The following is a 25,856-nucleotide window of genomic DNA, read 5'->3' on the forward strand; positions in this document are numbered from 1 at the left end:
AATTAGGTCCAGTGCACTATATTCTCCCGCGAGAATATAGTGCACAAAATTTTTTGCCTATGTTCTCCCGGAAGAACACCTGCAAAACACCATTATAATATTTTTGCATTATATTCTCGCGGGAGAATATAGTCAAAATTCACTTACTAAACAGTCCAGTGACTGAATTTTGAATTTTTCGTGTATATATATATATATATATATTGCCTGAAATTTCATATTCATATGATGTAAGGACAAAAGAATGTAAAATTGTTTCTTGTTCCAAATCACATTGCCTCACGGCCTAGGGCCCAACCTTAGCTAACACAAGGTTTTCTAACATTAATATTATTAGAATGCAATAATACAAAAAAAAAAAAAAAAACTTTTCGCTAATAATATACTTAAATGAAACTCATAATTAACTAGAGCCAAATGTGGCAGTTAGTTACATAAAGGATAATCAAAACTCATAATATTAATTTTTATGTATTTTTTGTTAGCAGTTAAAATTTTATGCTATAATAAGCCACTAGAAATTAATGTAGCAGCGAGAGATTTGACTAATTTTTATAAGATTATATAAAAAAAAAATTAATTTTATACTAGTTCCATTCCATCAATATAAAGTAGAGCCATTTTTATTTACTAATAAAAAAACATTAAAAAAATGAAACATAAGATTGTGTCAGTAACACAGTAATGTTAAATTAACAAAGAAAAAGAAAAAAAGAGCGATGCGACTTAACAATATTCGAATAAAGACAGCTTTCTCACAACAATAACCTCCACACGACAGGGACAGAGACACCTGCAACCTCTCAAATGGTTTTTCCCTCTCTCTATAAATTCATAGCCACGTTGTCTTTGTTTTTCAGAGGAAACCAAGTTTTATTAGTGGTTTCTTCTACACACTGCACTTCACTTAAATGGGTGTGAACTCCAATAGAGTTGATCCCTTTTTTTGCAATGGAACCACCACCATTAAAATCCAAGCTGAGATACCAATGCCACCATTGGAAATCCACAAGGTTCGTTTGCCACCAGAACGCACCACACTTGAGAAACTCAGACAAAGGCTCTCTGAGATCTTCTTCCCAGATGACCCACTTCACAAGTTCAAGAACCAAACTTGGTTCATGAAGTTCCTCCTTGGTCTTCAATACTTGTTCCCCATTTTCCAATGGGGTCCTGAGTACAACCTTTCCCTTCTCCGCTCTGACATCATCTCTGGTCTCACCATTGCTAGCCTCTCCATTCCTCAGGTCACAAATTTTTTCTTCACTTTTTTCTTATGCATGCGCCTCAGTTTGTTTTTGCAAACATACCATCTTATTAGCAAGTGATTATTAAAAAAATTATAAGTTAATATTTCATAAAAATGACAAAAAAATTTGAACTTTATGTGTTCTTTGCAGGGAATCAGTTATGCTAAGCTTGCAAACTTGCCCCCTATTGTTGGATTATGTTAGTATCCTCTCTGTCTCTGCATGGCATTGAGTTGTTGTTGTTGAGAATATATATATATATATATATGTGTGTGTGTGTGTGTGTGGTGAATCTTTTAACTGAAGTAACGTTTCAACTGGTATGAATATATATTTATCATGCAGATTCCAGTTTTGTGCCCCCGTTGATATATTCCCTGCTTGGAAGTTCTAGACATCTTGGCGTTGGTCCTGTTTCAATTGCATCTTTGGTCATGGGATCAATGTTGAGCGAGACAGTTTCTTATACTCAAGATCCAATTCTCTATCTTAAATTGGCTTTCACTGCCACTTTCTTTGCTGGTTTATTCCAATCTTCTCTGGGTATATTGAGGTATTAAATCATGCACCCCTTGATTTATTCTTTTTTTTTTTTGGAGAGAAATTAGCATAATATCATGCCTCACTTAACATAGAACATTTATTACTACGGAGAGGGGAAAGAAGAAGAAGAGGAAGAAAAACTGGCAATAGATTTTTTCTCTCCATCAAATGGATTTTTTAAATATAGTTAAAACTTAGGCTATTTTGTTGGTAAGTTATAATTTATGATTAAAAATAACCTTTGATGGTGTAATACAGGTTAGGCTTTGTGATTGATTTTCTGTCAAAGGCAACGCTGGTGGGCTTCATGGCCGGTGCAGCGATCATTGTGTCATTGCAGCAGCTCAAAGGGTTGCTTGGAATAGTTCACTTCTCCAGCAAGATGCAAATAATACCTGTACTCATTTCTGTTTTCAAACACAAAAATGAGGTATATTTTCATTTTGATATTTTATTCTAGTTTTACTTTTGTTTTCTGAAATATATGTTAATTAAAGACTAAAAGTTGATTTTTTTTTTTTTTTTTTTAAGGACGGCCACAAATTTTTACTGTCTTGCATCTTTTAAATCTGAAGGCTAATAATAGTCGGAAGACTAAAGCGACATTTTGGGGAAAAAAATAATAAATCATTTTGATGGCACTGATTCTGTTATAAGAAATAAGAATTAACACTAATACACTATCATTAAGATTTGAGATTGCTAACCGAAAGTTAGCAATTTTTGTAGATATTCTTTTCTTTGACTTTTATATTAAGGGATCAGTTTCCTACTTTTTATTGAAAAAACTTTTCTTACTTTGACTAATTCTGTCATGAATGATAATATGGAATAGCTAAGCAATTAAGGATTACTTTTAAATTAAAATACGTATTTGTCCTAGTGATGCAAATATAAGCTGAATTATATATATATGCTCTCACTAAATTTTTTGAGCAACTTGTGTAGTGGTCATGGCAAACCATTCTACTTGGATTCAGTTTCCTAGCCTTCATGCTGACAACAAGGCACATTGTAAGATTCTCTGTATTGTTGTACTAAAAAAAAAATGTTGAGATATATAAGGTCTTGGGCACTCCCACCCTTTGAGCTAGCTTTTGGGGAGGTGTATCCCAAGGTTTTTTACATGGTATCAGAGCCTCGCCGCCCCCTACTTTCTCTTGTGGCATTTCTTAGCACAGGTAGGCTGCGCCTGTTGCATTGTCCACTCTTCAAGCCCAATGGGCTCTTGTGTGAAGGGGCGTGTTGAGATATATAGTCCCACATTGGTTGTATGTGCAACTAATGTGGAATTTATAAGGTCTTGGGCACTCCCATCCTTTGAGCTCGCTTTTGGGTGGTGTATCCCAAGGTTCTTTACAAAAAAAAAAAAAGATTCTCTATATTGCATACATGAATATATAGGCTACTATTCTTTGCTTTGACAATTCAGTTGCTTCTTAACATCTGAAAATTCTGTATGATTGCAACAGAGCTTGAAGAAGCCAAAATTATTCTGGGTTTCAGCAGCTGCCCCATTGATGTCAGTTATTCTGTCGACACTTTTAGTCTTTATTCTGAGAAATAAGGCCCATGGAATTGCAATTGTAAGAAAGGACACTTATTTATGTTTTTCTAAACATGCAAATAGATGCTCAAATATAAAATTATAAATATTCTTCCTAATAATAACTCTTTATTTTTACTGTCTTTTTCTCTGGCAGATCGGTGAATTGCCAAAGGGCCTTAATCCACCATCATCAAACATGTTATACTTCAGTGGTCCTTATTTGGCTCTTGCTATCAAAACAGGACTTGTCACTGGGATCTTGTCTCTCACTGTAAGCTGTCCCAAACCCATAAAAACATTATTGGTCAACGAAAGTTTCACTAAATTCACATGCTTTCAATAACATGGTCTCCTCCTTAGGCTTAACATGAACAGACAATAGAATACACCATATAACTCAACTGCCACTTACTTCTGTTTCAGGAAGGAATAGCAGTAGGAAGAACATTTGCTGCACTTAAGAATTATCAAGTGGATGGAAACAAAGAAATGATGGCCATTGGTCTTATGAACATAGCTGGCTCTTGTTCTTCTTGCTATGTGACAACAGGCAATGATTGTTCTCTCATTAGACCATGTGACTAGTAGTTATTGCAGAAATAGAAATTTTTGAGAAAATAACCTTTCTTATATAAAAATGAACTTGCAGGATCCTTTTCTCGATCAGCTGTTAACTTCAATGCTGGAGCACAGACAGCAGTCTCAAATATAATCATGGCTTCAGCAGTTCTTGTGACCCTTCTGTTTCTCATGCCTCTTTTCTATTACACACCGAATGTCGTCTTAGCAGCCATCATCATCACTGCTGTTATTGGGCTAATAGATTATCAAGCTGCATATAAATTGTGGAAGGTTGACAAGCTTGATTTCTTGGCCTGTTTGTGCTCATTTTTTGGTGTTCTCTTCATTTCAGTGCCCTTAGGCCTTGGAATAGCGGTAAGCTTATAATTAATTGATCTGTTTCCTGTTATAACAAATGTTAAAATATAGTGGCTGATAATGCTGAGTGATCAATATCAACTGACTCCACCAAAATTTTCAGGTGGCAATATCAGTCTTCAAGATCCTGCTTCATGTCTCTAGGCCAAACACACTGGTTTTGGGGAATATACCAGGCACGCCAATATTCCACAACCTAAACCAATATAGAGAAGCTTTAAGGATACCTTCATTTATCATTTTGGCCGTTGAGTCTCCCATCTACTTTGCTAATTCAACTTACCTGCAAGAAAGGTTAGATAAGGCCATATGTAGATTGTGAATTTGTGAAGTTTAGTCCATTTAAAAGATTAATCAGAGGCATTTTTTGAGTGATAATAAGGTTCCAACTATTTAAGAGCTTCTCCTTGTATAGGTTACTGAGATGGGTTCGAGAAGAGGAAGAGCGTGTAAAAGCAAACAATGAAAGTACATTAAAGTGCATAATACTAGACATGACAGGTACATATTTCATTTGACTTAAAAAATTTTGTTACCAAAGTTTTGAGATCATTTTGACTTAAAAAGTAATTTTTTATTTTATTTTCAGCTGTCACAGCCATAGACACAAGTGGTATCGACATTTTATGTGAACTGAGAAAGATGCTGGACAAAAGATCACTTCAGGTATAGATACTAATTGTAACATGTTAGAAGAAGGCCTAAAGAATTGCCCCAGTTTTCTTCGTGATCTTTACATTTATAATTGATTGCTGCAGTTAGTGTTGGCAAATCCTGTTGGAAATGTGATGGAAAAGTTACATCAGTCAAATATTTTGGAGTCCTTTGGGTTGAAAGGAGTGTATCTCACAGTGGGAGAAGCTGTGGCTGACATTTCATCCTCCTGGAAGGCTCAGCCATGATTTGTTGCATAGATGAATTTCTAGGACAGAGGAAAAAAAGAAGTTTTTAACTAACGGCTTCAAACTTTTTAGCCTGCCTGAGACATTCTACTTTGTTTCGGGAGAAACCTTGAAAAATCAAGGCATTGGTTTTTTCAGAAGAGTGTTTCTTATCCCAGGATATTGGTTTTGTATCTTTGTTGTTATGTTAGTTTTGTCCATTTTTGACTTTTGATAGAGGGAAAGAGCATCCAAGAAAAGATATATTGTGATGACTTTATTCCATGGACAATGAGTGATTAATATGAATAGATGTTTTAAGAACAAAGCAAGAATCTAGGACAAGTCTTCCACTCTTCTCCTTTTTACACAACTTCTCGTAACAAAATTGTGCCCGATTTCTGATGTGACTATATTCTTTCTTTTTTCTTTCAATTCAAACTCGTATTATTCCAATTTGAAAAAAAGACCTCCCACTTAACATAAGAAAAATCGATTCTTACTGCCCATCAAACCAAGTTTATCAATAAGCATGACCCAAAACTCATTTTCCTTAAAAAGTTTTCTTCTTTGCCATGAAACCAAGCAAAGGATGAAAGAGATAGATCCATTTGCTTACCTCGTCTTCCTGCAAAGCATAAGCCATGAAAGTGAAGGGAGGGCCATAGCTGAAGGGACCAAAACCCCTGTCTCGGCAGAGCTTTCTGTAGGCTTTTGGGTACCCAAGAAAGTACCTTATATTGTGCAACACAAGGTACTATCATCTATAGAAGGAGGAAAAACAAAATCAAAGAGCTAAGAAATGACAGTGGCCATTGGATCAAAGATGATAATTGATTTGGATAACTGTATAAGCCCATGAGATTTAAAGCCCAGCAAGGGCCCAAAAGGCACAATGATTTCATAGCGCGAGATGCATGAGTCAAGCATTGCGCAGGTTATAACATTAGTAGCCCACAACAACCAATAAAAAAGTATGCTGCCTGCCAAAGGCGGCATAAAGCTTGCTATAAATACGAAGGGTATAAACTCAGGTATAATGATCTTATTCCCATTCAATATAACAAAAACCTAGCATTGATACTGACTTGAACGTCGAAGTGTCTTTGCAGGTACCCCCAGTCACTTCCATTGCGCTAGAATCATTCAACAACCTTCATATATACAAGTATCATCTCAAGCCGACGAATTACAATATACAGTCCAAAGTCTTCATCCTTCAACCATGTATGATTTTGTCCAATCCATATTGGATTGGTCTGATCAATAATAGCAAGGGAATTTTTCATTCACTTGTTCAAAGTGGTCTCCACCCTATTCTAATACTGATATTAGGACTACTTTATTTCAAATTGGTGCTTCTAAGACTCCAGGGGAGGACAGTTAGCAAGCAAGTTTTTATCATAATTTGTGGAATCATATTGGTAATGCCACCTGTCAAGACATTTGTAATATCCTTCAGGACCCTGAGAATGTGAAGCGCATCAATAGCACGTTAAAATGCTTAGCGAGATGAAGATGACCGCATTTCTTGGAGAGAAAAGCCATACAATGGATGGGCAGACCGGTTTGCAAACAATTAATGCCATCAATGGGAGCTACCAAACTTTAAAGCTGATGCTAACCATCAGGGCCATGATCACGTTCTTCCTCCTGCAAAGGAAGTAGCTGATGACAATGGCTTCACTCGTGTCAAAATCAAGTTCAAGCCTAATGCATAACTGATCAAATGTGTTGTTTTAATAGGGTCAATTATCCATGGTTTTTGTTGTTTATAGCTAGGAATTGTCATGCCACTTCTGATTTTTAGTAATGTTTATGGAGTTGTGGTCTATCTCCTGTCCTTTTGAGCACTCATTAAATTATACTGGATTTTAAGTTGACGTGAATTACGATTTCATTGACCTACCTTTTGAAGTTTATCTTATTAATTAAATGATTCACCCATAATAACTCTCAAGTGAATTGTGTCTATCTTCTTTCTAGAGGATTCCATGTATTGGAGCTTTTCTTATTTTTTTATTTTACAACAAATAAATTGCTGATATAGTTCCAGTCCCAAGTTTTTGAACTTCTCCCTACTTTTTAAACATAACTATATCATGTAAAAATTCTTAATTATTAATTAATTGAACAACAATAATAATTTTAATGCCAAAATTGGTTAAAAAAATTAAATTATCATTTTAATTATTAACAATTAATCTATTTATGAATCATTGAGATTTTTCATATGACGTGATCGAAATGAAAGAATTTGTTCCCCTTCCATTAATTTACCTTTGATTTAACAACTTTAGTTTATTTACTTTTGATTTAATAACATTAATTTATTTGTTTCTTTTATAAGAATTAATGAAGTAAATTAAAGGATCGCTTCGGTGGTACAAAATTGGACCGATCCATACACCTATAAGTAGACATATCCGATTTATCATTAGCGTGGCAAAACATATCGAATCGTGCCATTTCTACAACTATGTTTAACGTAGAAATGAAGAAATATTATCATCAAAGTACAAGATTTATGGTGATTTGATGCATCAACAGACGACCAGCAACATAAAAGTATTAACATTTGAATGAAGGAGAAAATTCATAATTCTGTCAACAAAAGCCCATTCAGATATTTATCAAGGTGACACATTATTTTCATATACAGGACTTTTACAAGTTCGATTGTTGGTTAGGAAGTAGGAACTACAGTGACAAAGTAACACTAGCAATTAAACCATATAGAGGAACATCAACCACAAATTTGCGCCGCAAATTTATCATCAATAAAGAAGTTAAAATACAAGTCTGCCCAAGAGGTTCATTCTGCTATCTGATATAACAATCCCATTAAACGTAATGGCACAGAACTACATATATTTCCAAGATTTTAAACAGATCCAAGAACTCACAAAAAGGGTAAAAAGAATAGAAGCTGTCTCAACTAAATGCAGCAATTTAACCAACAACACTAAAAGGGGTGAAAACGAAATAGAATAACTAACATTAAAACTTTCACAATTTCCTGAAAAATTATGTACCTAGTCTCGTCTGGTTATCTATGCTTCAACTCTCTATTGCAACTAATGAATAGAAAGGAAATGTAGTCTTTCAATGGCGTAATAGAACTATGCACTTCGTGGGCTTTATCTTGGAGATCATCCAACATATAGAAACAAAAGTTGTTACCATCCCCAAGCACAACTCCTTTCTTGAATTCGAGACTCAAGCTACTTCTGCAAATCAAGTATCTGCAAGAAACTCGACTATATTAAATCACAGGAACAGCCAACCAATATTTGGCGGTATATAAAAAACTGCTAACCAACACATCATTATGTCCACACAATGAAAATTCTTAGCTGACGGATGGTATTTACTCAAAAAGACAGAAACCTATACAGTTTGCAATAAGATAAGCAAATTGAAATGACAACTTAAGCATAATGCATAAATTAAGCATAAATATTCCAAAAAAAAAATAAAAATAAAAAAGAGCAAGAGCAACAAAGAAAAGAACAGTAAACACAACGTATACAATATTAACTGCTTGCCTAACATGAATTGAGTTTGATAGCCTGAACATATATTCAGGCTTCTGAAGTAAGTAAAACTCATACAAAAAAAGGGATATATAGAGCATATAATGTATCACAGATCAACAAATCTTCAAACAGCACGTGTCCAATTATCCAGCTAAGCATCCACAAAGAAAGGAGTTCTTACTTGAACGATATCGAGTTATTGGTATATCCCTGAGTTCGCGCTTGATGCACAGATATTCACCCAGCAAAGCCATCACTGCAATTCCAGTACCATTCACAATCCACCATGTTATAGAAGAGGGCCAACCCCCGTATACAATGCATATAAAAAGATGGATAATGTAGAGAGTGGCCGAAAAATCCAAGCACTTCTTTGCTCTTTCAATCAAATAAAGCATATATACAGCCCTGCATAAAAACAATAGTCGCCTATAAGGACAACATAGAGCTACTACATAACTTCAGTTAACAAGCCAAAAAGTACATAAAAGCCACAACATAACAGCCACATATGCCTCCCTCGGTTCCTTGCACCCACGTAAAATAATCACAGAACAACAAACAACACATTCCACAGAATTTGTAAATCTAAACCATTACAATTCATTGGATTTTTAAAAAATTATTTCATTTCCTATTTTTTAACATTCCAAACACAAGATTTGATTTAAAAATCAAATCAAATCCCATTTTTGTACATTCCAAAATCCCAAAAGAGAAAGAAAGAGATACATGGACTTTACTAAATAAAGGCACATCTATCTCAAAGGTTCAAAGCTTAACTTTCTGTTTATTTTCCCAAACTCGAATAAAGCACAATCCATCCAACGCAATAACAACAGACAGATTTAAACATGAACACTCATTTGTAAACTAGCTAATTACCAATTCATGCATTACGATTTTAACAAATTGATTAGGGTAAGCAAAGTGGAAGAGAACAATTACCCTGCAACTGAGCTGAGCAAAATTGAAGCAATAACACACCAACCAGTAACGGTAGAGGTAGTGATGGTAACATAGTCAAAGAAATACACGAGGCTCATCCGAGACACACGAGTGCCAACAAGTATCGACAAGATCAATCCCAGGGTCATATAATACGAACATTGAAGACAAACAATTTGAGCAACAATAAGCCAAGGGTCCCATACCACCGCACCATAGAACATGACGCCGACCCGACAAACTCCCTCACAAATAACCTAATCCTCTCCAAAATCTTCCCCCAAAAAATTTCCTGAACCCAATCAAAACCCAATTCTTCAACTTTGTCCAGTATAGCATCCACTGAGATCGACCCAGTTACTCAAATCTCAACAATTGAAGCCACACCACTCGTCATTCAACAAAATTTACCAAATTTAGCGACCCCATTTTTCTTAAACCCAAATCAAGGCTGTTATAATCAACCCAAACGCAAACGATGGTTCATGTGGACTCAGATCTGAATTCTGGAAGCGATAAACCGACTGAAAAACAAAAATCAATACAAGAAAAACAAATCAATATAGTCAATAATCGATGAATCTTATAAGAAATTGAAGTGGGGGGAGATTTCTACTTTCTGTCAAAAATAAGATAAACAGAGAGAGAGAGAGAGAGAGAGAGAGAGAGAAATGGAATTACCGAATTGGAGAACTCGCCGGAAAGTGAGCAGGGAAAGAACGAATTGTTGGAGAGAAAATTGGAGGAATTGGAGTGTTTTCCTCCGGCGATGGCGAGAGATGAAAATTTTGGGAAAAGAATCGCAGAGATGGGCACAAAGCGTGAAGTTCAGACTCGAAGTGTCGTTTTGTTCTCTAATTAGTCGTTTTCGTTTTGCTTAGTGTCGTATGTGGTGCCTTCGGCAAATGCTCTAAAGCAAAATTACATTTTTTTTATATATATAGAGATGAGAAATAATACTCTCATGCCACATGAGATACTCTCATTTTCCTACACAAATTCGTTTTCCGTGCCAAATAATTTTTTTTTTCTTTTTTAATATAAAATATGGGACCCACATTTAACTTCTCTCTACTTTTTTTCTCTCCTACAATCCTACAACATAAGAAAAACTAAACTCTATAGAGATATGGAGGTATCCATAATTCCATATTCTACCTCGCTCCACCTTCTCCTTGGAGTACGTTTCTAAAAGTTAATTCTTCATTAGAACAACAAATGCATGAGTCATTGAAAAAAAAGCATAAAATTAATTGCCATTGAAAAAGAGTCACACATGCATGAGCCATTGAAAGAAGCATAAAATTAATTTATATTAAAAGAGAGTCTTTTCCCTCTCACCCTTAGGGGCTGTTTGGCAAGGGAGGCAAAAAAAAAATTGGTCAAGAAAATAAGATAGGAAAAATAATATGGCCATGTTTGATAGGAGGATTTGGAAAAAGCTGATCATGATTTGGTTTTACACATGAATGGGATGGAAAATTTTGCCATGGATGAGGTGGTAAGTTTTTTTTTCCCTGTCGGTGGCAAATTCAGATCGCTTTTGTGTGACGAAAATGCTCTGCATCAAAGTACATTTCTCAAATCTCAGCTAATGAGCCCTACCAAAAATCGGGGGTTATTTGATAATTTTGATACTCTTTTCCATCAATATTTTACAATCATCCAAACATAACACCAGTAAAATTCACCCAACTTTCCTGGTGAAATTTTGACCTACCAAGCACTTTTTTTTAACCTTTCCCATCAAAAAAATTTGCCACTTTTTTCTCAGAAAATATTTGTTCTCGATTAAAAAAAATTTCTCCCATATCAAACGCCCCTCAAATGATTTTAGAATTACTTATGTAACGCTCGGCCACTTGCAAGAATCAACGACTGTCCCCACACACTAACTCGAGACTTTTCAGTGTGCTTTGTCCTCACTCGCACACTTCTTGGGAAAACTTCCCAGGAGGTCACCCATCCCAGAATTGCTCAAAGTCAAGCACGTTTAACCGTGGAGTTCTTCCGATCCGGGCTACCGAAAAGTAGATGCATCTTGTTAGTATAGGTAGTACCAATTAATTCTTATAAGTCATTCCTAACTGTACCGTCCCCTACCAGCACAGTCTCTGGAATCCCTCTCTTTTGGGTATTGATTCGATTCATTCATGAACCCCCAAGCTGCAAGATTTGGCATGAGCCGCTCATTGTCCGTGCCCTTTTACACCGGCGATCACTCTCTGCCCTTGCTAGCTCTTGGGATGTTACAACTTAAGCCAAAAATCAAACACCCTAAACCAAACAACCCTGGATGCTCAACTTTGTCAGTTGAGCTACCTTTTTAGGGTTTGTTATTATTATTTGATAGTTGGTTTACATTCTTTTTAAATAAAGTATACAAATGCTAAAAATGATGTTACACAACATAATCCTAGTTGGCTTCAGTGAAAATAAATTTACATTTCATGCCAATTATATTTGCAATGTTCAATGTTTTCAATTTTATTTGCAATATTTACATTTCATTGAAGGTGACTCTCCTCATGCAATCTCTATCCTAAAAAATCCAAATTGTGACATAAGGAACTCAACGATTGTTTCCCAGATCAATTATTGACTTTGCTAGGATTGGACTATTCAAAGTAATCACATGGGGAATGAAGTTTTCTTAAGTTTTCAAAACAAAAAAAAAAAAATGTATGTGGAATGACTGTGCTCATTGGCTAGCAAAGCATCGTATCAAGGGTGAACCAAATCATCAATTTCTGCACGAACCTCCTCTTCAATTACGTAGTTTGTTGTTTTTAAGACTTCATGCACTCCCCATTTGGGGATAATCCTGTTTAGTTTTATTTTCGCTTCATTGGGCTAGTGTCCGTGCTTTGTACAAAAATAAAATAAAATAAAGACTTTATTTAATTATTATTTCTTTATTAAAATTACTTGATCTACTCCTAAGATTAAAAGAAAAAAATAATTGATGCTACACAAAACAACTCATACTAAATAAAACACAACTACACAACCAAGGTATGAAATTCAAGGTGGAGAAGTTACAAACTACAAATATATAAGAATATATTCATTTAAAAAGGAGTAAATTAACAATTTAGTTTATAAAGAATTATATTTATATTTTTGTCCCAAAGGATCAATCTTATAGTAATATATATGGGATATTTTGATCAAAGATTTAAAATAAAAAAATTATATTTATTCTGTTTTAGTTTCTAGAATTTATTTATATCAATTCTATCGTGTCAAGTGTTTTTTAATTTGATTTAATTAAGTTTATTACAGGCTAATTGATGCAAATTTAGTTTTTCCCCAGAGGATTAATTTTTTTATTTTGTGTTCAATCAAATTTAAAAAAGATGGAACTAAGTGTTAATTTTAAAAACTAATTTAATTTACTAAAAAAATTAATCTGATATAGAATGTTAATATTTCAAGGCTTAAAATATCACCGTCAATTTTGTAAAAACAAAAGGAAAAGTGGTAGACACTAGACAGCAATTTAGATCATTATGCTCCTGGTAGAACGGATTGTTTCTAGTTTCGAGCATTTGTGATATTGAAAACAAGAGACTGACTCTGAATCAATACTTTCTAACAATAGAACAGTTGACCGCATAGCGCAGTGGATTAGCGCGTTTGACTTCGGATCAAAAGGTCGTGGGTTCGACTCCCACTGTGGTCGTGTTTTTAAATTTCACTTTAAAACCAACATTTAATTAGAAGAAACTTCAACCATCAAGTATTCCAATTCTTATTTACAAACTATTTTCATCTCTTCATTTGATTCCTCATTAAATTAAAATCCCTCTTTCTTCTCATCTCATTTCATATGCACAACCGTAATAATATCGCAACGTAGATAGATATGTTCGCATCGTAAACATAATAAAGTTCAAAATCAACTAAACTACCTTTGAAAAAATATAGAATATCGTTATCTTAATTCAAAAAGAAATGCAAAAGGAGACTTAAAGTCCCATGTATTTTATTTATTTTTTAATTTTTTCTCATATATATATATGGGTCCGTCGCTTTCTCATGTGACTGCTGATGAGAAAAGTTGCAGCAAATTTTTAACACTAGGATACACGTGCGGATCCTAGAATACACGTGCGGATTCTATCAAAAACAAAAAAATCTAGGATCCGAACGCGTATCCTGTGTTGCTGCAAGTTTTCCCTTCTGCAGTCACATAAGAAGTACTTTCCCCTATATATATATATATATATATATATGTAATATGTAATTTTTGTATTTTTTATTGTATTTAGTGTGAATGTAATGATATTACATAATTTTAAAGTTAAATCATTGTTATTAAATTTCAATCTCATATTAGTTGATAATGAGATATGTAAAGAATAAATAAATGGAAGAAGTCATGAATTGCATTCTGATTTTTAGTTGAGATGAGATATTGAATCCGAATTGTTGTTTCACCTGTTAATGATAATTATCTTTGCTCACATTAATCAATTAACTCAAGATTTGTTTCACCTGTTAATGATAATTATCTTTGCTCACATTAATCAATTAACTCAAGATTGGTTAAATGACTTGAAGTAGGTATAAAATTACTAAAATAATAAAAATAAATGTATTATATGAGACATATAATTATCATTTAAAAATTAATATTACTTGTATTCTTTATTAGTCCATATATTCAAGCCTAACATGTCAAATTGTTTTTAATTTTTTTTTTTTACATAAAATTCTAAGATCTAGTTCAATCCATAAATTAGTGTTGGTTTGATACTAGTTTAACTTAATTTAGAATTAATTAACTTACTTATTTATAATTCAATTTGTTATTTAACGAGCGAATGAATTCGTTACATTAAAGTGAGAATGCATTCGTTACATTAAAGCAATTCGTTACATTAAAGCGAGCGAATGAATTCGTTACATTAAAGCGCTTAGGATGAGTCCAATTCAGTTTTAATAAGATTATTCATATCTAATTCAAGGTTTAGGTCTATATATCGAAGCAAATCTTTTCTATATTATTTAATATTATCTTGTTACACGGGAGTTAATGAATCAACGAGGATAAGAGAAGAGAAATAAAAAACAATGAAATACAAAGCTACAAAATTATCACCTTGATTTATTCATTGATAAAGAAAATTCATTTTCATTGATAGATTTTCTATATCTTTAAACCATCGATAAAGTTTTTTTTTTTTCACCAACACTAAAAACATATAATATAATAATACATCTTATTCGCATGCGATGCCTAACTGAAAAAAAAAAAAAAAAAAACATTGGGGGGAGAGGGGTATATTCAATGCATTCATTAATTATCTTGATCATCGGGTGGCATGAACATTTACTTACGGCGACCCAAATCGCAACGTTACTTCTTTAGTCTTCTTCCTCACCTCCCTACCAATCCTAACAGTCCGAACGCTCCGTGGCGGCCTCACCTTCGCCGGAGCATTCTTCGCCGGAGATTTCTCCGAACGCCGCCGCATGACGGTGATCAAGTCGACAAAAGCACTGAGTATGAACTTGTAAGACTTCTTCTCATTCATGTTTATATAACAAAACAAAAGCTCCTCCATGAAATCCCAATCCACCCTTTCATTGTTCCTCAACCTTGCTTCTACCATTCCCTCCATTGATCGCCGAAAATCCTCATAGGGGCTCGGCGAGCTCGCCAACACCACCACGCAGTTATTGGGAATCCTCTGTTTCACACCTTCCTCTGCATGAAAATTCGAAGATGAAGAATCATTCAAGTTTGAGTTTGAACTCGATCCTTCATCCGAGAAGCCACGTGTCAAGAAGAACCGGTTGGAACCACGTAGATCCGGTGGTGTTGTTTCATCATGGCTTGTTTGATCATGTTCTTCTTGAGAGACCCTTTTGGTGTTATGATCGGTTTCTTCATTGTCTTCAAGGTATAAAGACTTGAAATTCTCAAAGAGGAAACGATCGATGTCCGCTAACGTGGCTTCATCGTTTTTGTTATTGTTAACGTTGTTGTTGTTGTCGTTGTCGTTGCTGACGTCATGAGGTCCATTTTTGTTGTCGTCTAAGGCAAAAGAAGGGGTTCTGGGATGCGTGCAACCTGAGAGAATCCATTTCTTAGAGGGTAATTGGATTGGTGAGCTAGGACTTTTGATCTTGGAGAGGTAGTTCTGAAGGGATTTCTGAATGTTCTTCGGCATGTTTGGTTTTTTGGGGTATAAAATTTGTTTTGTTGGATTTGAGTGAAATGGTTCAGGGGAGGAGTGTGGTTTATAAATAAATGGACATGGAAAGGGTTATAGGCATAAAAAATGTTTGACAAATTGAAATGCATTTAGGATTGAATTTGGTGAGAATCATGTTTCTTACCATACCCCATTTAAAAGTAAAATTTGATTCAACGGACATGTTTTTTTTTTTTACTAAGAGCTTAATCTTTTACCATTTGTGACAAATTTGGAGAGTCAATGGGAGATTATTTCTCCTTTATGACAAAGCCTTTGCTGAGGATGATATTTTTTTTTTTCTAAAAGTAAAAAAGAATATATGAATGCTTATAAAAAAACAGGATAGTATAAGAATGGTAATAATATCTTACCATTACCAATATTTTATTATGGGTTAATAGCAAGATATTTTAGATGCCATAAATGCTCTTGCTTTGAAACTCATGGGTAAACATTAATTGAAAAAAACATAAACTTACGAGTAAGCATTGATGATAGTTCTGCAATAGTTAACGTTATCAGTTAGTGTTTGTGCTACATACGGTAGGACTGTAGGAGGTTGAATCTCACTCAGTCAAATATAATTTGGAAACAGATCAGGGTGTGTAGTCTAATTTTCATTAATTTTCCTTTTTTTTAATGCATATATATGCATTTTCCCCCTTTTTTTGGCAATAAATGTTTCTTGTGAATACCTTTGGTGTTACTCGAATTCATAGCCACGATTCCACAATAATATAATATCTGCCCCAATAGGATGCAAAATTTGTAGATGGGAAATTTTATTTTCACCTAAAAAGTTTCCTCCTTATCTGTAAGTCTATAACATCAATGGAAGTTTTAAATTTATTTTTTTTATGCGAATCATAATAAAATAAGTTTATGTAAGAACTAAAATAAAGAATTTCAAAATTGGAAATATTATCACTATAGTATATAGTTTTTTTTTTGGTGAGGATAAGGGTGAAAACACCCCAACCAAAAGAAAATAGTATATAGTTAATGCAATGCACCTATAAAAAAATAGTTTCATCACATACAGAAAGAGTTCAATTTTTTTGCAGAGTGTAGATAAATTATTTGTATTAAGCCTAAAATAATGTTATTTTGGAAAAGAAATTAATGTGTTTTTATAATTTTAATTTATTTTAAAATTATAAAAAAATTTATCATCATAATTTTTTAATCTTTTAATTTTAAAATAATATTATTTTAAAAATAAATATAAATAAATTATCCGCAGTTAGTCTGTAAACATTTTTCTGACAAAGAAATAGTTCTAAAATGTCTTTCGTATTAAATGACTTTGATGCAGTCACGTGGGTCAAAATGGTGTGACTTTGAAAATTTTATTCCATGGTCCGTTTTTTTTTTTCTTCTTCTCCCTCTCTCTCTTCTCTCTCTTCTTTTTTTCTCTATTTTTTTCGCTACATTTTCAGTTTTCACTCGTGACTTTGCAAGTATCAACGCTTTGAAGTTAGGCAATGGCAGTTTTCTTGACTGTAAGAGATATTTTTATTTAATTTGAAAGTAGTAAATAAAGGCTAACAGGTTACAGGTAGATTGCATTTAAAATATTAATAATAAAATTTATTTAATTTATTATTGTTAAGATAATCCTCTTTGAATATTTAAAAATTTCTCCATCGATACGTACGCATTCGCCATCATCATCAATGTTCGATTGTAATATGCTTTAACAATTCAAAACGATAGTTGTTTCCTAAAATTTGCATCCCACTTTTATACCAGTAAATACCTGACAAGGAACATGCATGTATGATATTGAAATCAAAAGTATTAATAAATAATTAATATCTTTAATTATTACGTTGCTCATTACTCATTTACATAGTAATAATTAATTAGTGGTACAGTATACAAATTTGATATGTAAAGTTTAGTAATTTACAATCCGATTTTTACTATTAATAGCTTTTGTACGTTAACATAGGGAATGTAGACGAGTCAACAGGCAAGGGCAACAAAAAAGACTACATAATTAGAAAGATCGTTGGGTTAAATTAAAAATTATAATTTATTGAAAATTATAATTAATTAATAAATGTTACTCAATAAATCATAACAATTAGATTGACGGAAATTAACGGTGAAAAAATAGGTTGTAAGATGTTGTAAAATTTTGAGGTTGTAAGAATAATTTTCCTCAAAAATTATATTTATATGTAATAGATAATTTAATTTTAATTTACTATAAATATTTTTTAAAAATGCTAAATAATATGAATTTACTTTTGTAAAATGGTTTATGAAAAAATTATTAAAAAATCATTTGTTTTATCAGTTACGTACCTATATACTTTTTAATTTAATTTTTTTCTTTTTAGTTATGATAGGTTATTAAACATTTCTTAAATATTTGTATATAATTTTGTACACTAAATAACGTAGAAAAAAATGATGACTCAAATAGGGTGGTCAATACTCCCATAAGTAGATAAAGTTTTTAATTGCATCTAGACATCAATATCCCTGTTTTTATAATTTTATTAATTACTTTGACTAACGAGTCAATCTTAATTCACTGGTCAAATAGGTATTAATTAAATCATAAATTAGTTTGCTTCTCTAAGGAAAAAAAATTGTGTTTTGGAAATTCATAAATCATCATTGATGTTTGTTTTTGAATGTAATCAATTAAATTTAATTTTAATCGATAGGTATATTGTTAATGTAAAAGAGTTTTACAATGATATTTAATAAAATTTTGACATATTATTGTTTATTATATTTTTTAATTAATAAAAACATGATACAATAATATATCAACATTAATAAATCTTGATAAATTTAAAATACCAATTAAACTCATAAAATTTTTCTATTGAAAAAAAAAAACTCATAAAATCCGGATGTTATAATTAGGGATGGCAAAGTGGGCGGCCCGCCCCACCCTGCCATCAACCCGCCAAAAAATGACCCAGCCCGCCCCGCTTTTGAAAGTGGGCTGAAAAGGTCACCTCCCCCGGTGTTTGGCGGATTGGGCGGGTTGACCCGTCAGCCCGAGCCTATTTTACACTGACCCGTCTATACCTGCCATCAATCCGCCAAAAAATGAGCCCGCCTTGCCCCGCCCCGCTTTTGAGATGGGTTGAAAAACTGAATCCGTCCCGCCCCGTTTAGCTGGTGGGGCGGGTTAGCCCGCCGAGCCGAGCCCGTTTTGCCATCCCTAGTTATGATCATTTTAAATAGCAAGAGGATTCCTAATCAGACCAGTCCAATATGGATTGGTCTAAATCATATACGGTTGAAAGGTGTGAAGACTTTGGGCTGTAAGCAGTACTTCGTGGGCTTGAGACGTTCACTGTGTATGTGAAGGTTGAAGAATGCTACTGACGCAAAGACACTCTGACACTCAAGTCAGTATCAATGCTAGATTTTTGTTATATTTAATGGGAATTAGATTATTATACCTGAGTTTGTACCCTTCATATTTATAGCAAGCCTTATGCCGTCTTTGGTTGGCAGCATGCTTTCTTATGGGTAGTTATGGGATGCAGACTCTTTTATCTCAGCTGGTGTCTTTCTGGCTATAGATCTATATATTTGCATGTTTTCTAATAGTGGTGGCAAGCTGGAGTTGTCTTACGTGCGTTGGTTTTTATGCGCAGCGGGTCTCAGCCGTTACAGAGTCTTTCCTTAGCCTTTAATTTATATAAGGCGGCTTAGTATAATCTGCGCAATGCTTGCATCTCGCATTATGAGGCCATTGCGCCTCTTAGGCCCTTTTTGGGCCTTGAACCTCATGGGCTTATGTAATTTGTCCAGATCAATTCCTAAAATGTCTAAAACTTCGCGACACATTTATACCAAATATATAATTCTGAAATAAAATTAAATCCATGACATGATTGACTTATATTAATGAAGGCTTTAATGTTTCTACAGTGAATGTAGATAAGTTATCTACATTCGCTCCCAAAATTACATCGTTTTGGATTGAAAAATAAAAAATTATAATGAAAAAGACTATTATAATCCTAAAATAAATTATAATTACAAAAATACATTGATTTTTGCTTCAAAACGACGTCGTTTTGGGCTTAATGTAGATAATTTATCTACATTCAATGTAGAAAAAGCAAACCTATTAATGAAAGAATAAAATGTTTTGTCTCTACTAATGAAATTTTTTCCATACACACGGTCAGAAAAATTAAACTCATATCAGCATACTTAAGGGATCGTGCTATATATCTACTACCAAACGTGCCGGACTTTGTCGGTGGCTTTATGTTTAACTTTAATCATATATAATAGATTTTATCGGTGAAGACGAAAGTAAAGTCAAATGATGGATATAAAATTAAAGATCGATCACACTAATATTAAACCATGAAAAATAAGTTTTAATCATAAATATAGTTTCGTAAACACAACAGATACATTTTGAGCAAATTCCAATTGTGATTGCATGATTAGTAACTATATTTGCTCTCTAATATGCTGGTTTACAAACATATTACATCAACAAGGTGATGGCAACTCGTGTTTGGAATGATTCATTTCAGGATATGATTTATTTGTCAAAGTTTTTAAATAACAATTAATTTGATTTTAATTTGCTTTACTTTATGGTAAGTAGTCAAATTAGTCTTTGAAAGAATCGGAAGATAAATGACCGATTATCCTTGTTAATGAATAATTCAAATTAAAGCCATTAGAATTGGTACAATAATAATGAGTTTGAATAATTTGTATGAAATTATATGTTCAATTCTCACTATTGTATTAAAACAAATAATAATAATCCAAATTATACTTGAAGTTCTTAAATATAATTTTCTTTGGTCAAACCAGTCCTTGTGTCCGAATTTTTGGAGACAAATTTTATAATTTTTATCATTTAGAAAAGAATGTAATCAATTATATATCAATATCAACACTACCTTTATCCCAAACTAATTGGGGTCAGTAATGTAATCAAATATATATATTTTAGAAATTAATTTAACTATTTATTCTTTGATTTAAGTACTGTGTATTTAAAAATTGACTCAAACTTAATTAGATTTGAATGAATTTGATTCAAGTTTCAATTATTTGAATTTATAATGTTTCCTTTTTGAATTTACTTCCTATCTATTCTTAATAAAGATGAGAAAGTAAAATTATTAATACAAAATAAAATTTATTCATTTTAAAATGTTTCAAAAATAAAAAATATTTACCTATAAAAGCATTCAGCCTAGGGCTTTTCAATTCTTGGGTAATTAGGCCCAAGCCCATTTCCTAGAACAAGTCAATGAAGGGTCATACAGGCCCATTTACAATTCACAGCTTTGATGAAATTGATGGAGTAGAAGTTGCCTGGAACCAAGTCCGGATTGATGAATTCCTGCAGTAAGTAGATGACTTTGCAAAACTGTGTTCTGAATTTCATCTATTGACGTTTCTGAAACATGAAAATATCACAAAATTCTTTAATTGCTGGATTGATGATAAGAAGAAAACTTTTAACATCAGGGGTGTTCATCAACCGATTCAAATCGCAGTGACTGAACCGAAAAACTGAAAAATCAAAAATTGAATTAATCGAAAATTGAAAAACCGAAAATCGAAAAAAAATAACAAAATTTAATTGAATTAGATCGATTTTTAGATTGGTTGGTAAAAACTGATCCAATCTAAACCGATCAAATGATTCTCCAACCTTACCATTTACCTACTTGGGCCTTTCCCCAATCATAGCCCAAAAATCATATAGCAAAATTCTAAATTCAAGACCTATTAACCCATCATGTTGGAGAAAGTGGGTTGTGCTTGATACATAATATATTTTTATTACATGGGTTATTGTTGTACAACAATAGGATGAAAATTTGGATTATTTCGTATATCAGGTAACCATATAATAAATTTTTTTGTTAGAGGTAAAAGATGGTAATTCAACTTTTTGTTGTACAATGCTTCTAGATTGCATAATAATCATCATATATACGTTACAAAGCCGATACATAATGAATTTGAAAGAAATTGTATTGAAAAGTTATCTGTATGGAACTCGGGACGCGTCTATTTGTTAGGATATATTATTTGCATAATAATCATCATATAAATCTTAGATTTTACAAAAAATCAAAAATCGATCGAATCTAAATTGAATAAAATTGAATTGGATCGGATCAGATCGGATTTGAAAAAAAAAATACAAACCGAATAGATGATTACATGATTAAACCGAAGGAATTTGATTAGATTATTTTTACTTCCAAAAATGATCCAATCCACTACTTAGCATTATTAAAGGGACAGGTTCTTCAAGGGTTAGTATCTTAGTATATCTTCACAGTCACAAGGCCACCTATTATTCACAAAGTCTTGAAATGCGACATCTTTGTAATTGGAAAACATGGAGACGTTATGATAGGAGACCTTCGAATAACTCAGACCAAAAAAAAATGTAACAGTTTAACATGTGCTACTTGAGATACTAGAATGCTTATGTCTACATTAACAGGTGGATTATAACAACTTATTTTAATGTACTATTGCGTCTAACATTTTAATGTATCTGAATGTATTCATAATAAAATGAGATTTTAAATTTGTTGAATGGTGTAACAATTATTTCAAATTTATTGATATTTATAAGAGTTTAATTTTTAATGAATGAACTTTAAATGGAAATGTAATATTAATTTCTTATATTGACAATGACTTTAGAATTAAATAACATTATATAAAAGGATTTAATTTATATATGTTTTTATATTTTTAAAGAATTTTGACAACATGACTACAGAAATAATTTACATATGTACTATTCAACAGATGAAACTATTATATTTATAATGAATGATGATGATCTAAATTATATTTATAATGAATGATGATGATCTAAACATATATCGTCAGACCAATGGTATTAAAAAAAAATTAATAGGAAAATGTAATAAAATTAAAAAAAATTATATAATATAATTTGACAATCACAACTTTCTATTTATTTAATTTTTGTGAGAGAATAATTTACCTTCAAATATTCTGATGAAAATAAGTTTATATAGAGATGTGGCCGTTAAATTCAGAAGAGGCCATGTCAAACGGCGGCGTTTCCGGGACGCATCCTTTGTCGTGCTAAAGATCCTCGTCTAACAGAAATACCAGAAAGGCAATTTCAGAGGCTCAAAGAGAGAGAGAGAGAGTGAGAGAGAGAGAGAGAACAAGAGAGATGGCGAGCAACAACAATGGAGGTGGAGGTGGAGGCAAGGAAGAGAGAAGAAGAAGGATTGCAGAGAGAGGTTCGGATCGCATGGCATTAATCACGGGTCGGATCAATGCGCTTCCACCAACACCACCCTCTACGACGTCGTCTCCAACCCATCGCCAAGCTCATCGTCATGCGCAATCCTTATTCGATTCCTATTCAGATCACAATGACAATTCTCATCTTCAGACTCGCCATTTGCGCCCTCAGTCATTGTCTTCCTCTCCATTCTCCGATGATTACCACGAAGATCACATTGGTATTTCCCCACCCAATATTTTTCTTTCTTATTTTTTTCCAAACCTTATTGGTTGATTGGATATGCATAATTTTATAAAGGGTATAATAAAAATTTTAACTTTTTTTTAGTTCGGAGTGGAAAAAAAATATATGATGTTTCTTTTGTTAATTGTCTTCTGATTTTTTTGTTCTTAAAATTATTTTATAGAATAGTTATAGAAAAAAGTATTTTTTATGTTTTTTTGTTTTGAAAGTTAAAATCAAAATACAAAACAAAACAGATTCTCTAAATTTGAATCTAAAAACAAAACCTAGTTAGAATTTTTAATTTTTTTTTACAAAACATATCTTACCAAGCAAGTTTTTTTTTTGTTCAGAAAATCCAAAAACGGGTTTTAGAAAGAGTGTTCAAAGAAGGCCTTAGTTTTTGTGTTTCTAGTTTGCTTTCCATTTATGTGAGACTGCATCATTATGGTGTTTTATTGGAGATTACACAGCATTGTTAGGAGATCGTTTAGATTTTGAATTCTTTAGAAAAATATAAGCAGGGTTGCTTTTGTGTAGATAACGTTGCTTGTTGTAAGGAGCATGTTGCATTGTTAGTATGGTAAACATCAATTGTTCATGGATGCGGTTATGTGTTGATTAATACTCAATTCTGTGTTTTAGTTTTCTTTTAGGAAAAGGAAAAAGGAATGATAACAGGAAATAGAAAAAAAGGAGAAAAGGAAAATTTGAATGAATGGAAAACATGAAGACAAAAGACGGTCATCATCACATGGAAAGACGGGCAGATATATGTCTATCCTCTACAATTGGAAATTTTATGGTTTAGGAATACAAACATCTAGGACTAGGAGTATCTATATTTACAATGATTACACACACCTTCTTTGTAAAGTGGTTTTAACAACATCTTCAAGGAATCTAATTATGAACAAGTAATTCTCTCTGTAAATGATATTTCTGTGAGATGTAATATTGTTTATTTCATTTCCTTTTAGCTTTCTGACAAAATGAAAGACATATGTTTGTTTACATTGATATTCCTCTTAGCAAATATCTTTTTGACACTGCCATTTTTGCAAGTGACTTAATTGTTTTATTGGGATTTGGATCCTCTCATATGAAGAAGTGATTAAGTTATTTGATCACAAGATGATAAGATAAGAGAGACAAATATATAAATTTTAAATGAGTGGCTGTGATTAAATAATATAACCACATGATTATTTTTTTCAGATGAGAGGATCCAAATCCGTTTTATTGTCAAGGAAAAAACACTACTTTTATGTTGGAATCTACGCATTGCTAGCTTATTTGCATTTAATCATGTTCATTGGGTTTTTTCAGGCAGTGATGGAGATAAACATGATGCCTCTAATTTTTCCACAAGGCTAAAACATCAGGGCGGATTTAAGTATTCAAACTTCGACAATCTCGACAACAAAGGTGAAGAGGAAGCTCTAATGCAAGATTCTGACACTATTTCTGAAGTGTCTGAGGGTGATGGTTCCAAAACAAAACCATCTTCAGTCACATCGAGGGGTAAAAATGCAGCACTTGACACACAGCAACTAAAGAAACTTTGCAGACATACTTTTTTCTCTTCAAGAGAGCTGAATTCAAGCATAATAGCTTCTGAAACCATACGTGCCCTCAGTTCTCTGGTAATAGCATTGCTGGTAGTATTTTTTTACGCAATTTCAGAGAGTATTGTTGCATCAAGGCCTCTTTACTTAGTGTTGTTAACTGATATTACAATTGTGCTTGCTCGCCTATACCGTGAAAAGGCAAGAGTCTTAAAAGAAACTGAGGGAGAAAGAGTTGAAGCACATGGAGATGGACACAGTTGGGGAGATGCAGTTAAACTCTTGGAGAGAGGTTTGGTTGCCTACCAGGCCATTAGAGGTGTTTTTATAGATTGCAGTATTTATTTAGTGGTTGTCGTATGTGGCACCTCCTTCATGTAGCTCTGCCTGCTTTAGTACTTGCAATATACTCAGTTTCTTTTTTGGGCAAGTATCTGCTCCCAAATAATTTTTTTTGTGTGTGTGTAAATTTTTACTTGTTTTTGTTTCTTTCAGGACTATGGTTCAATTTGAATTCAGAGTTAAATTAGGCACATCATCTTTCTGTCAAGTTATTTGCTCATACCAGTATATATATATTCTGAAAACAGTATAAGTAGTCTAAATTCGGCTAAAATTAAGAGGATAACTTAAACGCGAAAACTATTTATGCAGTTGTGCTAGAAATAGTTTGTTGTTGGGAAATTCGTTCCCTCAAACTCCAATGTCAAGCGGGTCCAGGAGAAGCCCGTGGCGGGAAAACACCACCAATGAGCTAAGGCTACACCAATCGTAGCAAGTAGATCCGACACCATGTCTCAACCCAAAACCTTAAGGCATTGGGTTCATGGGTCCTTTCACTTATATACTCTTCACTTAGCTCATTACCAACCAATGTGAGACTCATCACACTTGAATATCTCAACAATCTCCCCCTCAAGTGTGAAACCCACTAT

General features: G+C 33.0%; 4 protein-coding genes and 1 non-coding gene across 5 annotated transcripts; 3 read left to right on the plus strand and 2 right to left on the minus strand.

Annotated features, from left to right (window-relative positions):
* The first annotated feature begins 865 nt into the window (after positions 1–865).
* Positions 866–5,398, plus strand: LOC133303632 (probable sulfate transporter 3.4). The gene is made up of 13 exons (XM_061503564.1): positions 866–1,247; positions 1,401–1,449; positions 1,596–1,803; positions 2,052–2,223; positions 2,742–2,807; positions 3,266–3,379; positions 3,497–3,613; positions 3,766–3,892; positions 3,992–4,278; positions 4,385–4,575; positions 4,697–4,782; positions 4,871–4,947; positions 5,040–5,398. The coding sequence occupies exons 1-13, from the start codon at positions 912–914 to the stop codon at positions 5,181–5,183; spliced, it is 1,974 nt and encodes a 657-aa protein (XP_061359548.1). The 5' UTR covers positions 866–911; the 3' UTR covers positions 5,184–5,398.
* A 2,542-nt stretch (positions 5,399–7,940) lies between these two features.
* On the minus strand, positions 7,941–10,462 carry LOC133303634 (uncharacterized). The gene is made up of 4 exons (XM_061503567.1): positions 10,331–10,462; positions 9,650–10,173; positions 8,883–9,109; positions 7,941–8,407 (listed from the first exon to the last, which is right to left on the minus strand). Exons 2-4 carry the CDS (start codon positions 9,871–9,873, stop codon positions 8,400–8,402), a joined length of 459 nt encoding a protein of 152 aa, XP_061359551.1. The 5' UTR covers positions 9,874–10,173; positions 10,331–10,462; the 3' UTR covers positions 7,941–8,399.
* Positions 10,463–13,260: 2,798 nt separating this feature from the next.
* Positions 13,261–13,334, plus strand: TRNAR-UCG (transfer RNA arginine (anticodon UCG)). Its single transcript has one exon. It is a non-coding gene; the product is annotated as a tRNA-Arg (tRNA).
* A 1,657-nt stretch (positions 13,335–14,991) lies between these two features.
* On the minus strand, positions 14,992–15,831 carry LOC133303625 (transcription repressor OFP14-like). Its single transcript, XM_061503553.1, has one exon. It carries the CDS (start codon positions 15,829–15,831, stop codon positions 14,992–14,994), a length of 840 nt encoding a protein of 279 aa, XP_061359537.1.
* Positions 15,832–23,053: 7,222 nt separating this feature from the next.
* Positions 23,054–25,302, plus strand: LOC133303629 (uncharacterized). The gene is made up of 2 exons (XM_061503558.1): positions 23,054–23,348; positions 24,683–25,302. Exons 1-2 carry the CDS (start codon positions 23,054–23,056, stop codon positions 25,300–25,302), a joined length of 915 nt encoding a protein of 304 aa, XP_061359542.1.
* Positions 25,303–25,856: the final 554 nt, after the last annotated feature.

Source organism: Gastrolobium bilobum, unplaced genomic scaffold (assembly GCF_033153095.1).
Source record: "Gastrolobium bilobum isolate Gb01-03AN ecotype WA unplaced genomic scaffold, APGP_CSIRO_Gbil_v1 utg2313, whole genome shotgun sequence".
Classification (NCBI taxonomy): domain Eukaryota; kingdom Viridiplantae; phylum Streptophyta; class Magnoliopsida; order Fabales; family Fabaceae; genus Gastrolobium; species Gastrolobium bilobum.

Excerpts from the sequence above, each read along its gene's own strand:
- LOC133303632 (XM_061503564.1), top strand. The coding sequence starts at position 912 with ATGGGTGTGAACTCCAATAGAGTTGATCCCTTTTTTTGCAATGGAACC. Across the intron at positions 2,224-2,741 it reads TTTTCAAACACAAAAATGAG|TGGTCATGGCAAACCATTCT; the intron begins GTATATTTTCAT and ends CAACTTGTGTAG. Across the intron at positions 4,783-4,870 it reads CATAATACTAGACATGACAG|CTGTCACAGCCATAGACACA; the intron begins GTACATATTTCA and ends TTTTATTTTCAG.
- LOC133303634 (XM_061503567.1), bottom strand. The coding sequence starts at position 9,873 with ATGTTCTATGGTGCGGTGGTATGGGACCCTTGGCTTATTGTTGCTCAA. Across the intron at positions 9,110-9,649 it reads TTGCTCAGCTCAGTTGCAGG|GGCTGTATATATGCTTTATT; the intron begins GTAATTGTTCTC and ends GTTTTTATGCAG.
- LOC133303625 (XM_061503553.1), bottom strand. The coding sequence starts at position 15,831 with ATGCCGAAGAACATTCAGAAATCCCTTCAGAACTACCTCTCCAAGATC.
- LOC133303629 (XM_061503558.1), top strand. The coding sequence starts at position 23,054 with ATGGCGAGCAACAACAATGGAGGTGGAGGTGGAGGCAAGGAAGAGAGA. Across the intron at positions 23,349-24,682 it reads TTACCACGAAGATCACATTG|GCAGTGATGGAGATAAACAT; the intron begins GTATTTCCCCAC and ends GGGTTTTTTCAG.